The sequence below is a fragment of the Saccopteryx bilineata genome, chromosome 12 (assembly GCF_036850765.1).
Source record: "Saccopteryx bilineata isolate mSacBil1 chromosome 12, mSacBil1_pri_phased_curated, whole genome shotgun sequence".
In the NCBI taxonomy this organism is placed as follows: Eukaryota; Metazoa; Chordata; class Mammalia; order Chiroptera; family Emballonuridae; genus Saccopteryx; species Saccopteryx bilineata.
In genome coordinates, this window is record NC_089501.1 from 34036590 (window position 1) to 34063216 (window position 26627).

Consider the following 26627-nt stretch of genomic DNA (forward strand, 5'->3'; position numbering starts at 1 on the left):
GAGTTAGAGCTGAAAAGGTTGCCAAGGATTACCACATCCACTCCTTGCATTTCACAAATAAGTGGCTTGCAGGAGATCACACAGTTAGTTACCCAGCATCTGAGCTAATTTGATCTTGTGCTCAAGTTTTCAGTATATGATGCTGCCTCTTCCTCTGCTGGGGGAGAGGGTGGGTGGGGCAGGATTCCAACTGCCCACACTCGTTCCTGCCTTTGCACTTGATCCCTGACATTCACTTGGCTTGCCCCTATTCATTTTTCAAATGATAAATCAAATGATAATCTTCCTTTAGAAGTGTTCTTTGACAGAGCTGCAGTAACTCTTTATTTCAAAAACTATGTCACTTCACTTCAAGGACAACTTCCTCAAAAGTGAATCTATATCGGCTTTGCAGAAAGAGAATGAATTTCATTAACTGTAAGCCTCTTATACTTGAACCTGTTATTCTTCATGGCGTGTTGGATAGCCCTAATCCATCCACTAAGTAGGACTGATTCAGCTACTTCATCCCACTTAGCCTATATCAGGCACACAAAGGCTTGTTTCAGGAGAGAAATAAGGTATATGAGTAGAACTACGTATCAATTAGTTAAATTGTAAAGTTAACTCACTTTACCTTTCCCAATTCAACTGTCACTCAAATCACATTTTCTAATGCATATTAAGAGTCAAGCACATCATGCAGAAGAGATTAATTTTCAATCACTTGAAAAATAAAATATATTTTGTGCTATTTAACATAATCATATCCTTTTATAATAAAACTAATTTAAAGAGAATCATAAAATTTGAAAAGAAAAAGGAAATTAATGCAATCTTTCTTTTAAAATCTTCAGGGAGAGGGGAAAAAAGATCTCATTGTGGAATGAAAAGCCAAAGTATAATATGATTTTAGAAATCTAATTTAAGAGAGTCATGTGATTAGCTCAAGTGCTTTATATTCTGGACTCTCTTGTACTTTTTAAATTGGACAATATTAAAATCTACCTGATTGATTGTGTTACAAAACCTACAAGCAATCCATACTGGAGGAGAATTTTTTACTTAGAAAAAAAAAGTTGACAGCAAAGGAGATTTTCTAATCTAGATTACTAGGTAAAATTGACCAAATCAAGTAGAAGGGCGCCACCTACAGGAGGATGCTGCACACTCAATGAAACACTGGTGTTCAGAAGGATTTCCTACTGCTGTCTTCAGAGGGGCAGGAAAACTTACGAATATTCATAAACTAGTACCTGCAATCCACCTCAGATTAAGGAAGCACCTCCGAGTTATATAAGACATTTCTGAACCAATAAGGAGGTCCCTATGCGTATCTGAATAACTAGGCTAAGAAAAAGGAGGTCTCTATCAATTTACAACCAAAAGGTAAATAAAATCTTTCAAAGAAATCCAAAGGGGAGTGTTTTCATTTGCACAGAAGATGATTCAGAAACCATACTGTCTGTGAACATGGAAAATGCTTTATTTAAATGACCAGAGGGGAACCAGATTATCACCTAAATTCTTTCCAATTAATGATCGATGAGTACAAAGACTTGGGGGGAGGGAGATCATTTGAGCTAATTATTTTGTAAGCTGTAGAACAAGCTCATGAACTGTTCGGTTTTCCTTGTCTCTCTTCCCTGCGACGTCTTATATTGTTTCACAGATGGCTAACATGAATGCTACAATTAATAAGCTGGTGCCAGCCCTTGCTTTTGTTAAGAAGCCAGCTGGTTCACATGCAAAATGATCATTAGAGAAATTAAGATAGACTGCTTTGGTCTGCTGAGGAATTGACAGCAATACCTGTAGTTAAATGTCTCCAACTGTATTTGGTTTTCTAGTAATGGCAAAGGTTGGTCTGGGCCAGGATAATATTTAACTGGTTAGTGTTTTGTTCTTGTTTTTTTCCAAAAAAAAAAAAAATGTTTTTACACGGTCTTAAACTACTGAATAGACAGCGGCCGCATTCTTGCAGCGGAGAGCCCAGGGCTCCTTATGAATAAACAGGAGTGCTGTGAAGGCTCCGTCATTACGCCTCCGGAGGGGTCGCAGCAGGAGCAAAGGAAGGTCAGCTTGGTAGACAATGTTATTCTGAATTAGTCGGGAGAGGACAGGCCCTCCATTAACTTCGTCACGCAGTTGAAGACTTTTGAAACTGATAAAACCTTCCTATAAACTCAGTCCCTCATATTCTTTCAATGACTTTTCTTTCTCAGTTCAGAAAGATAAGAGGATTTCTAGTAAGTAAACAAGAAACGAGAGCAACAGGAATAAAAAAACAATTATTGTATGGAGACATATTGTTCAGTGTCTCTAAATTCTAGAACCCTAGCATTTCTAAAGCAAGCACTTCACAGTGTAGATTTCTGAACTGACAGGGCAGAGGTGCCCCCATGGCTGCTGGCATTCCCTGGAACTCGAAGGTAACACAATCGGGGCACAGCTGGGAGGGCAGGGGGGCACAGGGATGGCAGAGCCCACGCAATCAGGCTCACAGAACCTGAGAAAGGGCAAATGGTAATCAGAACGACAATGCTAATTCTAGGTAGCGGCTGCCGATGGCGGTGTAAAAACAGTACGCTTAGCTCTTCCCCGTGTGTGCGTCATGAAACCAGAAAAAAATAATAACGGAATTCCTTACATCTTAGTAAAATAAATAAATAAATAAATTATATATATATATATATATATATATATATATATATATATATATATATATATGGAAGGACTGAGGTCAGCAGACTTTTTCATGTACCTGACAATAGTTTTAACATTCTGCCAAAAATATGAAGCTTGGGATGGTAAAGAGAGGTGTGACTATTTCATAATTTGTTAAATTGTTGCTTTTTCCACTAAACAGAAAAGGGGAAGGGGGAAGGAAGAATCCACTACAGGAATTTGACCAACAAGGAAGACATAGGCAATCAATGTTTCCGGAGACAGAATAAAAAGAAAAGTAAGATATTTGGGGAGAAAAATAAAATCGATAGGTTCATATAATACAATGTCAAATAATTTTCTTAAACCTCTCTCAAATTTTATAGCAACTCTTACAAGAGTCAGCTAGATACATTTTTATCACCTAATCTGAAGCACTAATCTCTTCGTTACTGGCAATCCATATAAATCATTACATGACAAAACAAGTTCAAATGAAGCTGCCTCAATCAATTCTCACTAGCAAACTGTATTTAATTAAGTCTACATTAAGGGTATCAAGGGCAGTCCAGAAAGAGCTCTACTTTTCCATACTTGTCTTACGTTCATGTACAATCAGCTTTAATCTGACCAGGACTTAATTATTACATCTGTTTTCTTAAGAGAAATACTCACCAATGGCACCCCACTGGACAGAGGAATCAGCCACAGACTCCAGATGATATACTACATTCATCATCAAAATAAATCCAAGAGCATCTATGGAGAGCTCAGTCCAGCAGGACATCCCATGTTGAAACGGGAAAATTCACTTCCTCACTCAGTAACCTCCCTCTTCCTCTTGTCAGTACAATCACTACCCACCAACAACGATAACTCTATATTCTGAACTTTTAAGCTTCACTCCAATTGTGTTTAACACCACCACTCACTCCCCTCCCCCCCAATAGCCTCTTTTCTCTGCAGCTGCTGAATGCCACAAACAGCTTCTTGTATAATTTGACTTAGAATGCACCCCAAACTAGACATGTTGAGTGGCAATGTGAATGCTTCATTCAGAGAGAACTAAAATGTGTAGGATGTCCTAAAAACATCCCAGCGGCAAAGAGGGTCCTTTGGAAGTCTTGGGGCGGGGAAGTGCTATCAGCAGCGGCCTGCAAATTCTTCTCAGGTCCGTGCAAACGGCGAGAGGCCGGTTTCAGAAGGTTCCCACAGGGATCAAAGGAGGATCAGCTAATTCCCCCGCAGCCGGCACTGTCTAGATGGCGGTTCCCTCAAGTTGCCGCCATTCTCCACAAGAAATTTATTTTTCTTCCTGCATTCCTAATACAATGTACATACCCTCAATCTATTCATGCTCTAGCATTAATTATCCAGTCTTAGGTTAATTTAAATCCTTTTAAAAAATTGTTTGGCTTAATGCTCCGTGTAGTTCACACACGGGCAGCCTCCCTGATATTTTTGTAAGCTCCTGGACAGCCAGAGCCAGATCCATACAGTTGACTTTGCATAGTGCCAATCTTGGGGCCCCGCAAAGTGAGCTGCTCTGTAATCTGATACAATGTGAGGACGTGTAACAGTCATAGGCACACTCAAAGAAAAGGGATTATCACCCACCTTTATGAAATGGGTGAAGGAAGGAGACCAGAGAATGTAAAAGCATTTGTCCTATAGTGCCACAATCGCCTCACCTCTATGGAAATTTTCCTTAATAGCTTGCAAATACTAAGCAAAAATTTCCACACAGAAAATGGCTGTTTCCACCTCATGAATGTTAAAAAATGAAAAGGCACTTCCTTGTATGTTGAAATTGAATTTATTTTCTTAAATGTGAGGCATACTGGGAATCAAACAATTACAGGAGCTGAAAGACAAAGGGAGAAGCAAAAGTTAAAAGAAAAACCTCTTAGTTGTTATATAAAAAGGGGGGGAAGACAAGAGAACCTGTAGATTACCTTTACCCTGCTCTCCTCCCATCATCCTTTGGGTCTCAAATGAATGGCCATTTCTCCAGGCAAGCAAACCTTTCCTGTCCCTTTACTACTTACACCTCCCTTTCCTCTCATCAAGACCTGTCCTCTTCTTTCACAGACTACCACTTGTGTTTGTGTAGTTATTTGTTTTGTGACGGTATCTCCCACTAGAAACACTGGATTCACAGGGTGTAGAGACGGAGCACCGGATCTGATACGCAGTAAGCATGCAATTAATATTATTTTATTAAAGGGATGAATTACAGGAAGAAAAGAAACAGGTTAAACAAAATGTGCTCTAGAGAATTTAGCTTTGTTCTATGGTATTAAACACTAACTAATGTTAAAAGTATCACAGTACCAGTAGAGAGCTTTTAACTAGAGACATAGTTCCTTTCAAAAAATCATTTATTTCCAGCATTGACTTGTTCATTAAAGACACTGGACTCACCAAGCCCTGCTCTAGCACTGGAGACACTGAGGTGAAGACAACCTTCTCTTCCCCTTAGAAGGCCTTCTTTGACCGTTGCATTTCCCATGCCCTCTCCCAGGAGAGTAAGCTATCCACCCCTTTGTGGCTTACCCAGCCCATAATAGTGCTTATCTGCCTCCGGGTACTAGGTAGGACCTTTGATCCCTGAGGACATCAAGAACCTGGCCTTTACTAGCTTTGGAGATGCCAGTAAACTTGTTAATTGAATGACAAAATGAATGAATAAATAAATAATCAATTACTTGTTTTGTAAGGAATTCTGTTGGATGGAAGAAGACAGATCCAATTTAATGGTAGTAAGACATATTCTAAAATAGAGGGTGCTCTCTAACAGGGACTGGAAGAAAATAATTATCAGGAAAACATGAGGAAGGAGGCGACACGTGAGCTGGACCCTGATAGGCGAGTAAGGGTTTGCTAGATGGAGGATATGAAACACATTCCAACTAGATAAAAGAGCAAGAGCCAAGGCATACAGAAGAGAACGCGTCATCTATGTGCCGGGAATGAAACTGAGTAATGTGCATAATGGATGGCTCATCTTGCCTCTCACAGCCTCACACAGCCTCACAGAGTGCACTGCGCGTGCGTGGGTGGCTGTGCGCTGCAAACCACATTTCCCAGACTCCCTTACACCTGGGCTTCCTGCTTTGCAAGTTGGTGCACCTGGTGAACTTGGCCCAGGACTTGAGTCTACAACACTCCTGCTGTTTTTGCTATTGCTGCTGACAAGTCTAACCGCTGAGGCATTTCAGCAGGAGTGAAAACTGAAGTCTCAGGGTCCAGTCCCTACCTTTGTGGCGGTGACAGGCAGGGTGGGTGGGTTTCATTTTGCAGGGAAGGAAGGCATCTGAGGCAGCATGGTTTTGGAGTCGAAAACTGGGAGCCAGCTTTCTGACTGCAGTAGAGATAACAGGTCCTCTGATGAGCCAGTTCTGAGGGGGTGTTCTCGGTCACACCTCGGAGTTCAGCTGGGGCCTACTTCCCAAGCTTTTCCAGTGATCCTGTAAGTCCCGTCCACCTGCGTGCAATCCTCTTCTGCTTATCCCACTGACTGAACCTGCCTGAGACCGTCGGCCGTCGCAATGGCATGACAGAGTGGGGCTCGCGGGGGTGGCAGTTGGAGACGGGGCTGGAAAAGCACTTCAGGACCAGTTGTGAGGAACCTTGCTTATCAAGTCTAAAGGAGTAGACCTCATCAGCTAGGAATGGTTAAACATGAACAGTTTTCATACGAGATAGTGATCTGTTTTGGAAAAATCTTATAGAGACAGAGGAAAACTGAATTGAACAAGTAGGCAGATTCTATAAATCCACGGTAAACTAACGTTGAAAAACTGAACGAAGGCAAACAGTCTGTCCTCCTTATGTTAATAGTTACCCCCCATGCCTAACCATATCTTCACACTTGTCTCTCTTAAATACGTCATTTCAGGTAGAATACCAGCTGTCCAGGGGGCAGGATACAGTCACTGAGTCACCTATTGATTCAGATTAGCCTCAACAGGCTCTCTTTCAATTTCATATTGTTGGGCAATTTTAAGCAAACATTTTAGTTTCTGGTTATATCCTAATTTGACCGACTGATTTTTTTCTAAGAGTGGGGTTTGTGTAAATTGTACAGTCACAATCAACGTCCATAAATAAAAAATAACACATTCTCTGTATTTATTTTAAATGCTGGCTTTTCCTCAATCTTAATGACATATGATTCTGAAATAATGCATAAATTCTGATAAAGAACACACAAGAACATCTAAATGCTCTCAGTATTTAGGCAAAGAACATCAGATAACTGAAACAAGACAACCAATACCTTATTAAAAAAATACCAGAACACTCAGATGCAAACAACAAAATCTACTCATTATATTATTAAGCAAAAAAGATTTACTAAGTAAAGCATAGTAAGGAGCTTTGATTTATTAAGGCATAGTAAGGAGCTTAGATTTATTAAGGCATATTAAGGAGCTTTCAGAATCTCCAGCAGCGCCAGAGTATGCGTACCCACCACACAGCCAGAGTTGACAGTCAAACACTGCTGCTGCTGCCACCTGCTGGTCACCACCAATCAAGTGCAAGTCTGGATGCCAACGGTCCATACAAGCCAATGCCAGTAGAGCAAGAGGCCAGTGCTGCTTGGCTTAGCAGTAGATACAAACAACTGATGAGCTACTAAGATTCCTCACTTTGGCATCCAAATTCAATGAGTGGTTCTGGTTAACAGAATCTAGGGCATATACTTGTGATCTAGCTGCAAGGGAATCTGAGACATGAATGCATTAGCTTAGCTAACACAAAAGGAGAGGAAGTCAGGCCAGACAAGGAGTTCAGTAAACTAATGACAGAACTCGCTACAGGATTTATGGCCAAGTTCTTCAGAAAGAACAATCACTAATATGGTCCAAAATCAACTGGGATTTGTAGCCTCTTATCTGTTTTGATTCAAATCCAGAAATATCTGAGCTTCCTGAATCAAGAGCTGAGAAAGAGAATTATTTTATTCAAATTGCATCAGAGGCCCACAAGAATTCACCAAGTAATAGTCAACCTGTCATCTACACTAAAGCGTATCAACTCAACAAAGTACTGGAGTGGTTTCTTTCCATGGACTCTGCTTCTTGAGAACTAAAAAATTTATAGCACTTTTTTTTTAAGACATACTCAAAATCACATTATACATATAAAAAAATAATGGCAGTAGAGGTAAGTTTCATGGAAATTATTTTAAAGAAACCAGAATACTCTGATTTGACATTATTAATTAAAAGAACATTCAATACACTTATTTTCCCAATTATTTCATATAATTAAAATTGAGGAAAAAACCTAGAAAAGTTTATGTTTGGCCTTAATTCTCCATGTTCTCACAGAGAAGACAGTAAATTATCTAAGCAATGACATAGTTACTCCAATACTTAAATAAATTCTAAAATGCCACCGAAAAATCAAACACTCCATAGGTAATAGCCTCTATTGAGAAAATACAATTACAACTGCACAAACAAACCTTATTTGCAGGAAGCAGGAAAAAAAATGCTTTACAAAGTGTATATTAGTATCTTCAAGTAGTTTTCCAAAGTATAATTTATGGTAATGATTTAATAAAAAGTGAATCTTCAAAAAAATTGTTCTGCTATCCAGTTTTTCTTTTGTACTGTGAAGACCTTAACAAAGTTTTATCAAGAAACAAATGGCAAGCAAATGGCATTTCTAAGTATCTCATTACTTAAAAGTATTTATTTCTTCATAAACATCCAGCTATCATAATAAAAGCATGAAATATTAATGTTCCTCATTATTTTTTTTTTAAATCAGAGCACTAGCCTCTCTTGGGTGAAGAAAATAATTTGCTGGCATCTTGATACATAAATAATTTAATTTTGCAAGGTTAATATGACATTTATACAAGATGCTTTTTTCTATTGTCCGTGACACATGGACCCCATCCAAATACCAACAGGGGAGCAAGGGAAAACTTCTTAAACAACCTCTGAAAACGAGCACAGCGACTGTAGGCTGTCGTCTGGTCCTCGTTTTCCTTGTACTTCGGAAAGGACACACCTCCACACACAGCGAGGGGTTCCTAGCAGCAGCGCTGGAGAAAGATCCAGAATACTTACACTGGCATATTTCCTATTCTCACCATTGCGGGATTCAGATAGTGTTGGTTAGCAAGTCTTTGCTTTACATTTATATTGCTGAAACGCTCTGTTCTTTAAAAACAAACAAAAAAACAACACAAGCTAGAATCTCTATGACAGAGCTTCAGTGAAAAGTTAGCCATTTCCTCAACTTTTTGTAACAAATACATGAGCTTTCAACCAGATCCCTTTGATAGCTGGGTGAAGGACAGAGTGCATAGGGGCAGGTAGCAGTAGGAAGCTATTCTCATGAACTTGGCATGAAATGATGGGGGCTTGAATTAGTGGTGAGAAATGGAAATGGGCAGATTCAAGACCTATTCTGGAGACAGATTAAATGAGAGACAGGATGAAAGGGAGGCATCAAAGATAACTCCAGTATTTTGCTTAAAGGGCCTGGATGGAGGCTGGTGATCTCACTTACTGAGATAGGGAACCCTGGAGGAGGGCTGGATGGGGTGGGGGCGGGGGGAGCTGTCTGTCAGGGAGCAAGTGAAAAGCTCACACGGGGTAGCTGCACGTGGGTCTGAAGTTCAGACGAGGCCAGAGCTGGAGACTGAATACAACTTGGAAATGAGCATATTGAAGGTACTTCAAACCCCTGAATGAGAGTCTTCAGGGAAAGAAGGCAGGGAGAGAAGACAACAGATGACTGAACCTGAAGGCTCCGGGTCAGAAGAGCCCTTGAGGGAGCCGGTAAGTGGCCCGTGAAGTTGTCTTGGAATCTGCGAAAGGAAACTATTTGGGGGCGCGGGCAGGAAGCAGTGGGCAACTCCCCTGAGCAGGGTAATAAACAGGCAAAGACGGACGCGGGCAGTATCCCTGAGGAGAATGTCCATGGGGGACCAGAGAGCCAGGCTCAGAGACGGAGAGAGAGGGGAGGGCAGTGGGGAGATGGAGAGATCGGATGGAGACCATCTGCTTGATTAGTAAGCTTTGCCCCGAAGATAAACAGAAAAATGGGTGGGCACTGAAGGATATGTGAGGCCAAAAAGAAATATTTTGAAAACTGAAATAGGTCATTATAACTTCCTTTATCAAGAAAACTTTTGGTTTGTTTCTCTTCAAAGCTCTCTTAATTTGTTTCTGAGCGCACGGGTCACCGAAAAGCCTTGTTTCAGATTCACATTACAAAAGGAGATTCAACCATCTGGGTCAATGAATAACAATAATCTTCAGGCAGAAAGGCTGGAAATTGTTTCCTAAATTAATGAGTTTCATTAATCAAAAAGAGGGCCCCCGACCGCCCATCTTCACCCTTTCAGAATCTCTCTTTACAACTTCTGCAATCATCATCTTCCCACCACAAACAATGGCTGGGCTCAGGTTCCAGAACATTCCTGAGAAGAATCACTCATTGGGTTCACCAAGGACATTACAGGCAGGCCCACAAAGTCTTGCAGCTCACCCAGCACTTATTTATTTGTATTTATGAAGAAAAAATTGACTGAGGGGAGGGGGGGATGGGAGAGGCAATGGATTAATGAGAATGCTTTAAGATAAAGAGACTGAGAGGGGAACTCTTGACTAGTTTACTGATACGGAGTTATCATGAATATGAAGTCCTGGAACAGAGGAGTAACTGAGAATATGCAAACTTCTCTGAGGACTTGAAACATGAAACCCAAACCCGCGTCTATGCTGTAGGTCCAGCCTGGTGCCAGGTGGCAAGCCTGCTTTGTATTTTATAAGCACAGAGTCATCTTTAGGGAAACAAAATGAAAATAACGGCTAGAAGTTAACAGTCTTTACTGTGAACTGAGCATTTCACGTCCACTATCTCTCATTTAACTCATATCGCAGCCTTGAGGTGTATGGAGCTGTAATTGTGCTCGTTTTTCGAGTTGAGGAAATGGAGACTCGGTATGAAGCTAAGTAAATTTCACAGGCTACGTGAGCCTGCCAAGTGGTAGGGTGTGAATTCAACCCAGGTCTAGGAGGCTGGAGGCTTCTTCCTAACTACTCACCGGTCCATAGGACCTCTGGGAATAGCTACGGCAGGACTGAGCACCTAGCTAACAGTCGGAGAGCTGAGCCCCACATACACAAAGCAAGAGAACCGAAAGTTAAAAGCAAGCCTGGATTTAAGTACCCTTCTTACTGGGCCCAGAAAAGTGCACACACTGTAAGTGTGCAGCTCAGTGAAATGCCAGAGAGGACATCATGGACCCCACACCCAGATGAAGATAGAGATGGTTACCAGCGCCCAGAGCTCCCTGCATGTCCCCAACCCCGAAGATGATCAATACCCCACCACAATCACCGGAGAACAGTTATGCCTGGTTGTGAATTTTATGACTGGACTCCTGCTGTTCTGTGTTTGGCTTATGTCACTCAACATTACTGAACGATGATGTTTGTGTCGGGCACCGACATGGTTGCATGTGGCAGTAGTTTGTTTGTTATTGCTGTACTGTAATCCACTGCATTCTTTTTTTTTTTTTTTTCTGAAGCTGGAAATGGGGAGGCAGTCAGACAGACTCCTGCATGCGCCCAACCGGGATCCACCCAGCACTCCCACCAGGGGGCGATGCCCTGCCCATCCAGGGCGTCGCTCTGTTGCGACCAGAACCACTCTAGCACCTGAGGCAGAGGCAATGGAGCCATCCCCAGCGCCCGGGCCATCTTTGCTCCAATGGAGCCTCGGCTGCAGGAGGGGAAGAGAGAGACAGAGAGGAAGGAGAGGGGGAGGGGTGGAGAAGCAGATGGGCACTTCTCCTGTGTGCCCTGGCCAGGAATCGAACCGGGGACTCCTGCACACCAGGCCGATGCTCTACCACTGAGCCAACCGGCCAGGGCCTCCACTGCATTCTTAATGGATATTTGTGTACTTTTTTCTAATTTGCGGCCTTTCTGAATAGTGCAGCTATGAACATTCTCATGCATGCTAGTTGGCAAACAGATTGATACCTTTTAAAAAAAATTTATTTAGAAAGTTAACTTTAAAACGGTGACATTGATCAACAAATAAGAGTGCATGGGTTTCAGGTAAACATTTCTATAGCCTTTGAACCATTGATTACGTAGTATACCCATTACTCAACCAAAGTCAAATTATTTTCTGTCACCTTACATTTGTCCCTCTTTACACCCTTACCACCTCTATCTGCCTCTCCGTCTTTCCCCTCCCCTATATCCCCTTCCCCTGGAAACCACTTCACTTTTATCTGTGTTCATGAGTCTCAGTTTTATGTCCCACCTATGTATGGAATCACATAGTTCTTAGTTTTTTCTGATTTACTTATTTCACTCAATATAATGTTCTCAAAGTCCATCTATGTTGTTGTAAATGTCACTATGTCATCATTTCTTATGGCTGAATAGTATTCCATTGTACATATGTACCACATCTTTATCCAATCCTTTATTAAGAAACACTCTGGTTGTCTCCATGCCTTGGCCACTGTGAATGATGCCATGATGAACATGGGGGTGCATGTGTCTTTATGTACCAATGTTTTGAGTTTTGGGGGTAGATACCCAGTGGAAGGATTGCTGGGCCATATAATTTATACCTTGTGATGGACATATCCCTAGAAGGGAAATTTGCTGGTTCATAGGGTATGCGGATATTTATAGCTTTAGTAGATACTGTCAAAAAGTTTTCCAAAGAGAAAAGAGTAGTAGAGTGATTTAAATGTTTTCTTCCATAGTAAATTGGCATTTAAGTAAAAAACAGAATTTTAAAATAATTAAAGATATAAAAATTATCCAGGGTCATTCTTACATATAAGAAATAAACTAAAAATTTAGTTTTTATCTTGAAAAATCATCTGAATGATGGAAGTCATGTTTGCCAAAGTTTTGTGTAATAAAAGCAAAGAAAAAATTGTTTGAAAGGGTCTCCAAAGGATTGGTGCAGACAGTAACGAGGCTGGCTACAAACCAGGGTGGAGACAGAGAAGCCGCTGGCCGAAGTCTGCAATTTCTCGTCCTCACCTTGCTGTGAGACCAGCAACCTTACTGTCTCTGCACCTTGGTTTTTTCCACATTTGTAACGACAGACTTGCACTAGTTGAGTTCTAAGTTCTATATTGGGTACAAAATTATGTGATATGATAAAATACAGAATGCTTCTGGTCTGTCAGTAACAGCAAGAATTCAGTTCTATACACTCCCTACTTAATGCAGTGTTTTTCAACCAGTGTGCGCGGCACACTAGTGTGCCGTGAGACATGGTCAGGTGTGCTGTGGGGAAATTAAACATGGGTCCCCAAATTACGGCCCATGTGCCAGATACGGCCCGCCGCCAGCCGCCCGAACATAAACATTCCCCTCACAATCCCTCCAGCTATCAGCGACAGGAAGAGTGGAGGCACAGGGAACACTCACTGACCAATCACCTTCTAGGATTCATCCCAACCACTAGCGATGAACCAATAGTAGGCCGCCTCTCATCCATACCCAGGAAGGTCCCCGCTCGGGCTGCCATGCACTTGTCATTGTGTGGCCGCAGCGAGTAGTTGAAGCTGCTACTCCTCCCCATGGTCCCGATTTCTAATCCTGGTCAGGACTGGAGGTAAATGTTGCCACCACTAGATGAAGCCTCAGCCTCAACTGGTTATGTCTATCCTGATGGTGTATATAGATATTTGACCTTTTTCTTTTTAAAAGAGGCCCCCGCAGAGGGTGATATACAATGCATCACAATGTTATCTACCCTTAAAGCTAAAGTTTGCTGATCTTCCTTTGGACAGTTTTTGGTTATCTGTTGCCAAGGAGTTCCTCATTCTGGCCAACAAAGCTATTTTAACATTGCTCCCGTTTTCAACCACGTATCTATGTGAGCTGAGCTTCTCAAGCTTGACTGCGATAAAAACTAAAAACAGAGAGAGACTGAAAACTGTTGAGGAAGAGCTTCGTGTGTGTCTTTCTACCATTCCTGCCAGGATATCCCTTTTGTGTTCATTGAAACAGGCCCAGGTTTCACACTAAGTGAGTATAAATACATTCAGAAACTATATTATTAACTATATGTATAATATGTACTGTGTTAGAGTGTCATTTTGTGTCATTTTGGTAGGTGGTGTGCCCCAGGATTTTGTAAATGTAAAAAATGTGCTGTGGCTCAAAAAAGGTTGAAAATCACTGACTTAATGCACCCAAAGCTAGAAGACACAAACCATAGCTATACTTTTGTTGCACAATAAAAAATAAAATAAAAGTTGAGGTTATCTGGGCTGTTACATGAGGAAATTCAGGGGACTCTTAAGGGCAACCTAAGGGAGAAATACCTTAAGGGAGAAATATTTTGGGATCTGTTATGAAAGTCTTTCTAAGAAAAAAAAAGATTTGGCCTGACCAGGTGGTGGCGCAGTGGATAGAGCATCGGACTGGGATGCGAAGGACCCAGGCTTGAGACCTCGAGGTCACCAGCTTGAGCATGGGCTCATCTGGTTTGAGCGAAGCTCACCAGCTTGGACCCAAGGTCGCTGGCTTGAGCAAGGGGTTACTCCAGGGGTTGAGAACCTTTTTTGGCTGAGAGAGCCATGAACACCACATATTTTAAAATGTAATTCCGTGACAGCCATACAACAACTTGTGTACCTTAAGCATTATCCAATGAAAATTTGGTGTTGTCCCAGAGGACAGCTGTGATTGGCTCCAGCTACCCGCAACCATGAACATGAGTGGTAGGAAATGAATGGATTGTAATACTGATACATGGAATGTTTTATATTTTTAACATTATTATTTTTTTTTATTAAAGATTTGTCTGCGAGCCAGATGCAGCCATCAAAAGAGCCACATCTGGCTCGCGAGCCATAGGTTCCCGACCCCTGGGTTACTCGGTCTGCTGAAGGTCCACGGTCAAGGCACATATGAGAAAGCAATCAATGAACAACTAAGGTGTCGCAGCAAAAAACTGATGATTGATGCTTCTCATCTCTCTCTGTTCCTGTCTGTCTGTCCCTATCTATCCCTCTCTCTGACTTTCTGTCTCTGTTAAAACAAACAAAAACAAAAAACAAACAAAAAAACTTGAAAAAAAAGATTTAAAAATAGTTGCTCAAAATGATCCCAAGATTAACATAAACTTAAGATGTTCACCTGGGTTCCCAATTTGTAATGTTAAAATGCCATATTTCGCCATATACAGCCCGCAGCTCTCTTTCTTCTTATATATGCCACTACCTTGCCCTCTCTTCTTTTATTTACCCAGGACATCTGTAATATATGGAACTCATTCCAGTGGGTAACTATGTTCCTTATACATCTCTTGAGTTCAGAGCTTGATTTCTATTTTTTGTTGTTGCTGGTGTTTAAAAATAAAAATGTGTAAGTTTACTAATTTTCCTCTGCATGCAGTTTTGGCTACATCCATCAATTTTGAAATTTAACTTTCTTTGCATCACTACTTTCTCAAGATTCTGCTTTTGTACTTAAATATCCTCTTTTACTTCTATTTCTGAGCTACCATACAAATTAATGAAGTTTAAAATTACCCAATATATGGTCTTAAGTTGAATAAAACCCATCTTGATAGTATCCATAAAATGTGTGTCACACTTGGTACATTTTTGAAATCCTCCCAGAACCTATCCTTGCTTCTTTGCACTTGAATATGCCAAACGGTAATACACCTTGTCCTATGTATATCATTAGCTTGTCTTTGCTTTGCAGTGTTTAAACAAGAGAGTAAACTGAGCCAGCTGTAGGAGCAGCACACAAAGCATGTCATCTCTCTTCGTCTCCACCTCTTTGTTCTATTGACGTCTGAGGTCAAACCAGCACTATGACACTGCCCTGGATTTTGTATAGATAAGGATTTCTTTTGTAAACACATATTTTGGAAATTGAAATTAAGTACAGAGGATAAAAAAAAATGGTTACCAAAAACCAGATAGACACTGAGACGGACCATTCTGATTTTGCACACAGACAGCAGTCTGCGACATTGAAATAGAGAGACAAAGAAGTGTCAAAAAAAAGTTTCTTTTCTTTTTGAAATCTTAATCTGAAGTGACAAAATAGTAATAAGGCTTATCTGGCTTGTGGCACCATGAAAACAAATCCCCTCGTTTATATCCGTGAATAGCCAATGAATTTATAGCTCAGGATAAAGGGCAAGTCAGAGTGACGCGGGGCCACCAGCGTCCACACACTGAGTGACACATCCATATAGGAGCAGTAGGAAGAAGTGGGTACCTACTACAACCCTTACCAATCCACTTAGGAAACTGAAAACTCAGAGTGAAAAGGTCCGTTTTGACGCTGCAGTATGACAAAGACCAGTTAGATGTACAGAGCCTGTGTAGTGTTCAACACACACAGATGACAGGGAGAAAATTGGCAGTTACCAGTTATCAGGTCTAGCTGGGTTCCGGCCAAGATTTGCATGCATTATCCCACTGAAAGTGCATGAATACCGTGTAAGTTAGGTGTTTTCAAGATGAAACAGCTGAGACCCAGGGAAATTAAGTGACTTATCTCACTGTCACCAAGTTCCACAGGCAGAGTCCAAGTCATCAGTGATTTGAAAGCCCCACACAAAAGTCAGTGAACTGGAAGCCAAACACTCCTCCTTAGTTATTTTTCTTCTATTCCTCTTGATGTACATAGGCCATTTTCCAATTCATATTTTATAATTCTCTGGGAACTAGTAAATAGTATATATCACACTCACATGAGAAGAGTGTGAAGAGAAAGCAAGTTATTTGGCATAATTATAAGGCTTTTAAGTAAATATAATTTCAGATGATTATATGATAAGCCTAAAATATCAAGATTTTGTTTCTTGCGTTGCTTCCAAAAATATATATATATTTTTATTCAATAAGAGCAGGGGAGGCAGAGATAGACTCCCACATGTGCCCCAACCGGGATCCACCCGGCAAGCCCACTAGAGGGCGATGCTCTGCTCATCTGGGGCCCTTGCTTTGTTGCAACCAGAGCCACTTTCTTTTTTTAGCACCTGAGGCAGAGGCCATGGAGCCATCCTTAGTGTCAGAGACCAACTCACTCTAATCAAGCCATGGCTGCAGAAGGAAAAAAGAAAGAGAGAGAGAGAAGCAAGAGAGGGAGGGGTGGAGAAGCAGATGGGCGCTTCTCCTGTGTGCTCTGACCAGGAAGCGAACCTAGGACATCCACATGCTGGACTGACACTTTACCACTGAGCCAACTGGCCATGGCTAAAAATATATTAATACCCAGAGAATAAGTGTCGTAATAGAGAAGTAAAGTAGAGTGGTAAAATGTAGAAAAAGGGCCAGTTTTTCCATTCAGAAGGAAGGGATGAGAACACATTTAGAAGGGGGGAAAAATCAACAACAAAGCAGATCTGAATGAACAATAGCACCAGGTGTCAGGATCAAGGAAGAAAGAAAAGGGACGTGACAACTGAGGAGCCAGCCTGGCCTTCAAAACTCCACTGTGCGGTAAGTTTGCCCGTGCTACGTCAATGTTTCTCTGGAAAAAAGTAAATATGCTGAGACAAAGAAGTAAGACAGGCGAAGAAAAGCAAGAGAATGTAGACAGTGTCTGAATAATGACATGAGTGTGCAGTGGAGCAAATAAAACTCTCCATTTCCAAAGTAAGGATTGTATCTCAAATTCATTACACATATAAAATAACCAAAGCAGCAAGGAAAAAAGTAAGAGTGTGTCAAGTTTGAAAACTCAGATGGCAGTGATGGTTTATCAAGTCGGCAGCTTGCTTTTCTAATTTCCATTCTTTGACTAGTCAGTCATTCAAAGGGTTATCTACAACCTCATTATTTTGTATTTTGAAAAAAATATAGAATTTGTGATTTGTCCTCTAGGAAGATGTAGGCAGTAGTCAATTTCCATAAAGGTACGTGATTAATACGTTATCAACGCTGTTCATTTCTGACTCTGCTGTTATCAATCATCCTATGCAGAGAAAACTGTTCTCTATTTTGATACAAAGGCAAATGTTTTCATATTTGATATGGACAAATTCACCACACTGGCAAAGCATAGCTCAGACTGAAGTCTGTGCTTGTCCTGTACATCACAACTAAAATGAATGGCTTTCAGAATTGCAATATGAGAGCACAGTACTTCTTAAGTGATGTCAAAAGCAATTCCTCTCTTCCCATTAACAAAAGATTAGTACATTCGAGCATTTGGGGTTTGAGGGGGCCTTTGACAAAGAGAGTGGCTCTCATAAAGGCAACATTAGAAAAACAGTGCTAAAATGAAGCCAGCATCTCAACTGTCCTATTTTTATACATTACTTGGAAAGAGCAAGAATGAACCTTTGCTATTCCGCTACCAAAAACAACCTTCATTCCTCCAATTTATTATTGTTAACCTTTCTTGCACAAAGTCAGCGTATAATAATGTTACAATCCTTTGGTTGATTTTTCCACTGGAGCCTTTAAAGTCAGTGACATACTCGGGCAGGTCTTGGGTCAACTATGATGTTCCAGAGGTCAGGGAAAGATCATGTAACAGTCAGAAATAAAGACCACTTACAGCTGTTGGAAAGGTCATTCAATTTTAGTGTTTGTCAGACACAGTGCATTCAATATTAAGGTCCACTGGAAATTAAGTCTTCCTAAGAGAAAGGTTCCCAAATCCGAATCCTGTATACCAATCCCATTTTTGTTTTGTTGTATTCATGCAGTAGTTTTCTACTGCTATTGTAACAAACTACCATGACTTTAGCATCTTAAAACAATACCTCTTTAACATCTCCCAGTTACACAGCCCAAAGGCCAGAAGGCTGGGCTGGGTTCTCTGCTTAGTGTCCCACAGACCTACCTCACTCACGGTGTTGGCTGGCCTGGGCTCTTCTCTGGAGGCTGTGGAGGGAGATTTGCTTCCAAGCTGATTCAGGTTGGATTCAGGCAGAATTCAGTTCTTCTTAAGTTTCCTAGGGGCTCCCTCCCTCCATCTTCAAGCCAGCAATGAATCCTTCTCACACATAGAATCTCTCTGACTTCCACTTCACCATAAGCTAGGAGAAAGCTCAGCTCAGCTCTTAAAGCTTGTGTAATTGTATAAAACCCGTCTAGATAATCCAGGCTAATCCCATTATTAAAGCCACTGAGTAGTAACCTTAACTACATGTGCAAAGTCCTTTAGCCATATAGGGTAACAAACTTACAGGCATAACATTAGGGCTGAAAGTCATGGGAGCCAAAATTATGACCACCCAGTTGGTAGAGAGAAGTCATTTCCCATTATTTGGATTCATTAATTCCAGAAAAGGTCATTATTCCTTAAAAAGACCAAAATTTCTCAAAAAAAAAGAAGAAAGACCACTTTACCTCAATAAGCAATTATGAACTAACCATTAAATTGTTTCCTGTGCTTTTCTTGAACAAATTAATATTTTTAGTTTCTGCCACCATTCCAGGTAACAAATACTAATACGCCCTCGTCCTGAACACTCGGCTCTGGCTGACAACAGCCAGGTCATTTACTCCTACAGAATATTATGGTACTGCATTCCAAACACAGTTTACCCAGGTAAAATTTGAATTATTATAAGATTTCTTGGCATAGTTACTTCTTCCAATGCAATTAATCTTACTTGAAATTCTTTGCACATTTCAACTGGTTAGGAATTATTTAGCGAGAAGAGCTGGCCTGACTCAAAGCACTCCCAGGTGTGGACAGTATATAACTTTATGCAAGGACAGGGTAATACTTCCTGTTTTTCCTCTAGTACTAAGCTGGATGATACACCAGGATTTGCTCTCATATTTTTCCAAGTATTATTGAAAAACCCAACCAACGTTTATGTGATTCTTGGCATAATGAAGAATACACAGTCCCTGCCTTCCAGGTTCTTATTGCCTAGCACAAGAAGACAGACAGCTGTGTGACACTGTGATAGGGACACTGAGATAGAGGAGGGGTTCAAAACTAGCTTTGAAATGTTTGTTACAGAGGGCTTCCAAGAGGAGGTGACATGTGAACTGAGCCCTCTCAGTCAAATCTAAATGTTAAGTGAAGAAACAGGAGAAACAGATATTCCTTCTAGGCTGAGGGTCCTGGCGCATGCAAAGACAGACAGACAGGTGGAAATGGATGGGGGAAGATGCTAGTGAGAATTAAGGTGGAAGAAGGCAGGGAGGCATTCTTTCATGAAGGGTTTCTCCATGTCACGTGAAGGAAGTTAACTTTATCCCAAAAGGTAATGGGATGGGGGGGGGGGGAGAACGAAGAATGGGGAACCTGAGAAAAAACACAATGAGGTTTGTTACTTACATTCTGGATAGAATTTGGAGAAGGAATTTGAGAGCAATTAGCCTAGAACTGGGGAATTGGGAGGCTGATAATCCAATAAAAGCACCAAATGCTAACAGTCAGCACATTAAGGCGGTGCTGGCCCCGGGGACGGAGAGGAAAGACGGGTTCCAGAACCTGTCAGAGAGGCAGAGTTGGCAGGAAGCGCAGGAGGATGCGAGAGGAGGCGGCGAAGAGGACTGCCGGTTTCCCGCGACATTCTGGGCACCTTAGCTCATCTGACTCCCATAAATCACCGCCTCTGGTAGGCAGGGCAGTCTCTTGGGGAAAATAGCTCAGAGTGGTTCCAGGACTTCCTCAGACTCAGTAAATGACAGGCCCAAGATCAGAACCTCTGATTCCTGGGTTAAGGGGCTTTCTGCTTCTTATGCAGAAATTCTACTCAAAGTTAACCACATCATGAAGGTTTCAGGCTCAAAAATCTGAATGTTTATTCTAGTAAGATCTCAACTGGTCCTTAAATGAGGGGGCCATCACTTGCGTTTTTTGAATTGAAAAAACAACCTATAGGTAAAAGTACTTATAGCATTTAATAACTGTAACAGTTTGCAGAGATAAAGGAGAGAAAAAATAAAGTCCCTAATACTGCTAAGCATTCAATCACTCAACAGGTATTCATAGAATACTGCTAGGTGTGCTCTGACACAAGGTCCTGAGTAATAACCAGCTTGTTCTCACAGCACCTTATACAGACACGAAAACATAAGGAGCAAACTGAAAGCAGATCTAAAGAGAAAATGGGGAACAAGAATCACAATGGAAATAGAATGAAATGCATACAGGGGAACCGAGTCAAATGGATCCGAAAATCAAGAAAAGAACCCAGTGGATCCGAAAATTTAGAACCTGGGATGGGAGGGCCAAATACAATAAAATTTCTATAGAAATAGAAAAATTTAATGTTTAATTAATGGTTTGCCAAGGGAAATAATCCCATATTTCTAAAGATAATTTTACCACTTTTCATCTTTTTGTATATACTCAATTGTCCATTCACCGAACTATGCATTGGAGGTGTGTGCATTTAATCGAAAACCCAAGAGGAAAAATAGTACACAGATAAAGAGTATGTTTCTCCTTGATGAGTAAATCCCCAATCCTTTAGTCAAGAGGAATAAAACCACTTCAGACAGGTGCTCGAACAGAGCCAACAGGGACCTGGCCATTTCCCTGAAGGTGACCTGTCACTTCAAAGACCAAGAAGGTACTTGAGAAATGGACTCTCTCCCTCAGTGACCACAAAGCCTGGACTCATTTGTTCTGCATGTTTGAATTTCTAGAAACACATTAGCCATCTTCCTTCTTCATGATCAGCTTCCCCCTCTTACAAGCCATTAATGATTGAAGTCATAGCAGTATATTTTTCTATCTGGTTGATACAGAAAATAAAACCCTGAAAGTTAAAACAAACAAACAAACAAACAAAAAACAAAACCTTTCTTGCTCTGCTATTGCCTGCATATTTTCAGTCTCCTTGAAAGTAGAAAACTCTACTTTTATATTTTAAGTTACCCTCAGAAAAGTCCATTTATTTTCATGGAGACTGATGGCTAAAGTCTTTGTCATATGAACTAGGTTAATGATTACATTTCATTACTTTGATCAACAAATATGGACTGGAGTCTGACCAGGTGGTGGCACAGTGAGTAGAGCATCAGCCTGGGATGCTGAGGACCCAGGTTTGAAACCCTGAGGTTACCAGCTAGAGTGCGGGCTCATCCAGCTTGAGTGTGGGGTCGCTGGCTTGACTGTGGGATCATAGACATGACCCTATGGTCTCTGGCTTGAGCCCAAAGGTCGCTGGCTTGAAGCCTAAGGTCGCTGGCTTGAGCAAGAGGACACTGGATCAGCTGGAGTCCCCCCCAACCCCAGTCAAGGCACATATGAGAAAGCAATCAATGAACAACTAAGGTACCACAACTACGAGTTGCTTCTTCTCATCTCTCTCCCTTCCTGTCTATCTCTTTCTCTCTTTCTAAAACAAACAACCAACACAAATATGGACTAGAATTCATTCCCAGTGGTGTCAATGGGCTATGCCCTCAAGGAGCTTAGACTCCAGGAGAACCCATCACTACCCCACAAGAGGAGGTACATGGAGAATATATAATCTCATTCAATGGGGGGCAGGGGGGCAGATCCTGCTGTACATTTTTATAAATGAAAGAAAATGTCAGGCTACTATGAGAGTACCTTGCACTTACCATGAGAGGACTGTGTGATACTCCTTTTAACACATCAAAGCTCAGCAAAATAAATATATGTATGAGAATAAAACTGATCTGCTTATTAAACACATAAGTTAGCTTTCTAATTTGAATAGGCTCCCTACCGTTTTGTCTTCACTATCATAAAAGCCAGGGAATGAATTTCCTAAAATTCTGACAGAAACTCTCTTATCAAACTTACTTAATAAAGACTAAAGCTACAGCCTGACCAGGTGGTGGCGCAGTGGATAGAGCACTGAAATGGGATGCAGAGGACCCAGGTTTGAAATCTTGAGGTTGCTGGCTTGAGGTCGGGCTCACTTGGTTTGAGCACAGCTCACCAGCTTGAAAACAAGGTCGCTGGCTTGAGCAAGGGGTCACTCGTTCTGCTGTAGCCCCCTCCCCACGTCAAGGCACATATGAGAAAGCAATCAATGAACAACTAAGGTGCTACAACAAAGAATTGAGCCTGACTAGGCGGTGGCGCAGTGGATAGAGCGTCGGACTGGGATGCGGAGGACCCAGGTTCGAGACCCTGAGGTCGCCAGCTTGAGCGCAGGCTCATATGGTTTGAGCAAAGCTCACCAGCTTGGACCCAAGGTCGCTGGCTCAAGCAAGGGGTTACTCGGTCTGCTGAAGGCCCATGGTCAAGGCACATATGAGAAAGCAATCAATGAACAACTAAGGTGTCGCAACGAAAAACTGATGATTGATGCTTTTCATCTCTCCATTCCTGTCTGTCCCTCTCTCTGACTCTGTCTCTGACACACACACACGCACGCACGCATGCACACACACACACACAAAATAAATAAATAAATGACTAAAGCTACAGCATGGTAGCTGCATTAAGTATCAGATTTCCACCTTGAATGACAAAATGAGATAGAAAGGCCTTCAGTCCATGGCAGAAAAGATGGAGGATTCTCATTAAAGACCATGCCTTCTATGCGCTTCGCACAAGAACACAGGCTCACCCGGGACTGCAGTTTTGCGGGAAGCCTTTTGCTTTTCGGCCACACTAAAGGATCCGAGGCAGCTGCATATCCTGTAGCTTCTACAATTCTTCTCCTCAATAGTTTAGTTTTGGCCTGTGACAGACACCCCCAAATAAAAGGGAAATTGCCAAGATTTGAGCTTTTAATGTGAGTGAAATGGAGTTTTGAGCAAAGGAGTGGCACAATCTCACTTATGTGTGTAAGGGTCCCTCTGGCTGCTGTGTTGGAAACCGGCTGTCCCGGTGAGCTGTGATGGCAGGCCATGTAAGACTCATGCAGGAAGGTGGCAGCGGGGGTGGGGGGGAGTCAGAACCTGGAAAAGGTTTAAAAAATAGTCAACGGAATTTCCTAACACTCCAGAAGTGGGGTGTGAGAGAAAAAGGACTCATATGACTTTCAAGTGCTCTAAGCAACTGGCAGGACGGATCTGCCACCTGCTGAAATGAGGAAGCCGGCAGTGGACAGATGTGGGGTACAGTGCGGGGCAGGGGTTTGCGCGTGTTCATAAAGCCGATTAGACACCAGGTAGAAATGTGGAGTAGGCAGCTGGATAGTCACATGCAAACTTTAGGGGAGAGGTCTCGGCTAGAGATAGAAATTCAGGAGTTATCACAAAGATTAGATTCAGCAAAGGACTCGACGCTGACCAGAGAATTCTCTTAGTGTTAGCGTGAGTGTTCCCACTGTGCGCCGAGGGAAGCACTACTTTCGCAGAGAGAAGCCTGTTTGTTCATTTCTCTACAGGACGTCCATCGAGTCTGATCTAATTTTAGACGTCACACAGAGCAGGACACAGAGGAAGGTGGCCGCTCTTCGCCCGCAGAGCATGAAGGTCACTCTCCAATGGTGAAATGGGAGAAGGGGAAATTAAAGAAAATCTGGTCAAACACAGTTCAGAATAGCAGCCTGGGAGAACCCTCTGATATGTCATGTGCCCAAGGAATCTCATCTATTTTAGGGGCTGGTTTCCTCCTAAATTCACAGACTCCTTATTTTTGGCAGATAACACCAACAATGGATCTAGTCACCAGTTTCATGAAGGTGAGCGAAGGGTGGGGAGCAAATAAGACAAGCTCATCTTCAGCCAGATTTGTTACCATGAGCCAAAAGCACATAATGATGATTTAGAATATTTGCCATGCCAACATTAACTTTCTGTGGGAGGAAAAAAGGCACCAGACGGGTAAGCCTCATATGTTCAGTGGGTGACTAAAAAAGCAGTCTCTATAGAAGGCAACTTGTAAGCCCAAGCCTAAAGGTGTTTTATATTTAAATCATGTTTAAAGCTACCACAAATTCACTTATCTGGCCTGGCCTGTGGTGGCGCAGTGGAAAAAGCATCAACCTGGAACACAGGTGGCCGGTTCAAAACCCTGGGCTTGCCTGGTCAAGGCACATATGAGAGTTGATGCTTCCTGCTCCTCCCCCTTCACTCTCTCCCTCTCTCTCTTCTATCTAAAATGAATAAAATCTAAAAAAAGTAAATAAATAAATTAATTTTAAAAAATTCACTCATCTGCATTCAAGTTCTTTCAGCATTAAAGGGACCCCACATTTTTGGAGAGAAGGATATACAATGTCATCTTCTGAGTACGCTACTTTTCTAAAACTTCCATCGTCATTTCCCAAGTTTGGTTGGACAACTCTTTCACTAACCAGTTCTGCGGTGAAAAACTGGGCTGCCAGTTACCAACAGAAGAAGGAATACAGTGGGAAGAGAAATTCCCCAGCGACTAAGGAGAGCTCAGAACAAATTCCGCAGCAATCAACCTAAAATGAGACTTGTAAGGGTACAACTATCCATTCATCCATCCCTCTCATCTAGACAGGAAGAGATTTTGTGAAAATGATACAATTTTATAAAAGGTGCCCTGTGAGAAGTCCACGTCTTGTTTTAAATTTTTATCGCGCACTTGTTCTGCTAGAAAAGTCTAGAAAGGAGCGGTTTTGCCTCGGCGGCGGTGGCAGCATGCCTGCCTTCCACTGGAGCCATCGGAAGTCTATCAGGATACTCGCACTGGCTTCCACCGCCTTCAGAATATTTGTGTCGCTGCCACGCTCATTCGCCAGTCTGTGTGACTTACAGTATTCTGCATTCATCTGGGCGTAGTCATACAATGTGATTCCAGAAAACTTGACATAAGTTGGTGTAAATGTGCTACGATGAAAAAACGGAAGTCTACTCACCTTTCTCACCATATAGTTACATCATATTTGCAAATTATGGTACGAACTGGTCTTTATTTTCACAAGCCCGAGGTAAGTCTAGGCAATAACCTTATGAAGCACTTAGAGAGGTCAGGTTTAAATAGCATGACTGTGAGACAGAAACACTCAGAGACACAGAGAACGGATGGACGGCTGCCAGAGGGAGGGGTTCAGGGGACTGGGTGGGAAAGGAAAAGGATTGAGCAGCACAGACCGGCTGTTAAAAACCAGTTACGGGGATGTAAAGTGCAGCACAGGGAATGTAGTCAGTAATACTGTAACTACTACGGATGGTGCCAGGTGGGTGCTGGAAATATACTTTACTTTGTAAAGTAAACGAAAAGTATACTAAAAAGTATTTGAAAAGTGTTGAAAAGTATTGTCTAACCACTATGCTGTACACCGGAAACCAATACAAAATAATCTTGAATGTAAACTGTAGTTGAAAAGTAAAAATTTTAAAATAAATAAATAGCACAACTACATACAGTGTACTTGTGAGAAAATGCCCAGCATCTTATGTAAGTTGTTACTGATAAATACCCAATATTTAATCAGGTAGATTTCTTCTTACAGTTAAGGAGATCTTTACTCAAGCTTTTTTTTTTTTTTTTTTAAAGATTAGTACCATATTTTTTGCTCCATAAGACACACCTGACCATAAGACACACCTAGTGTTTTAAAGAGGAAAATAAGAAAAAAAATATTCTGAACTAAATGGCGTTATAATAGTTAATAAAATACTGTATTTTTAATGTTTATTTTATTAATATTAGAGAGAGGAAAGGAGAGAGCGAGAGAGACAGGAACATCAATCTGTTTCTGTATGTGCCCTGACTGGGGATCGAACCAGCAACCTCTGTGCTTCGGGATGATGCTCTAACCAACTGAGCTATCTGGCCAGGGCTTATTTTAATGGACAGAGTTGGGATTTATTAAATCTTCTTTACTAGCCTGTCAATTATTTTTATTATTGGGGTCAGGATTAGTAGGGAAACTATTTTTAAAAGTTTTTGGCTTTGCTTTGCTCTCAAAGTCAACCTTGGGGACAGAGGGTGCCCCCCGCCCCGGAGAGGGCACAAAGGGCCAGGAGAGCAGTGGAGGTACGGGCACAGAAGAACCCCGGGCCTGGAAAATGCAGGGCAGGCTCTCCTGGGTGGGGGCCGTGCCTGGCACGTGGTAGGTGCCACCAATATCCAATGAATAAATACACACAAAATTCTACCAAAATATTT

At 41.7% G+C, this 26627-nt stretch overlaps 1 protein-coding gene across 6 annotated transcripts in view; it reads right to left on the reverse strand.

The window, feature by feature from the left end:
• NHSL1 (NHS like 1) overlaps positions 1-26627 on the reverse strand; it is a 238098-nt gene that overhangs the window by 67181 nt on the left and 144290 nt on the right. Inside the window, exon 1 of one of the 6 annotated variants that reach the window (XM_066248502.1) lies at positions 3322-3397. The exons of the other annotated variants lie outside the window; for them this stretch is intronic. Within the exon in view, the coding sequence (XP_066104599.1) occupies positions 3322-3385 (64 nt within the window). The 5' untranslated portion in view covers positions 3386-3397. Of the gene's footprint in view, positions 1-3321; positions 3398-26627 lie in introns of those variants that run through there. 6 annotated transcript variants of the gene reach the window in all.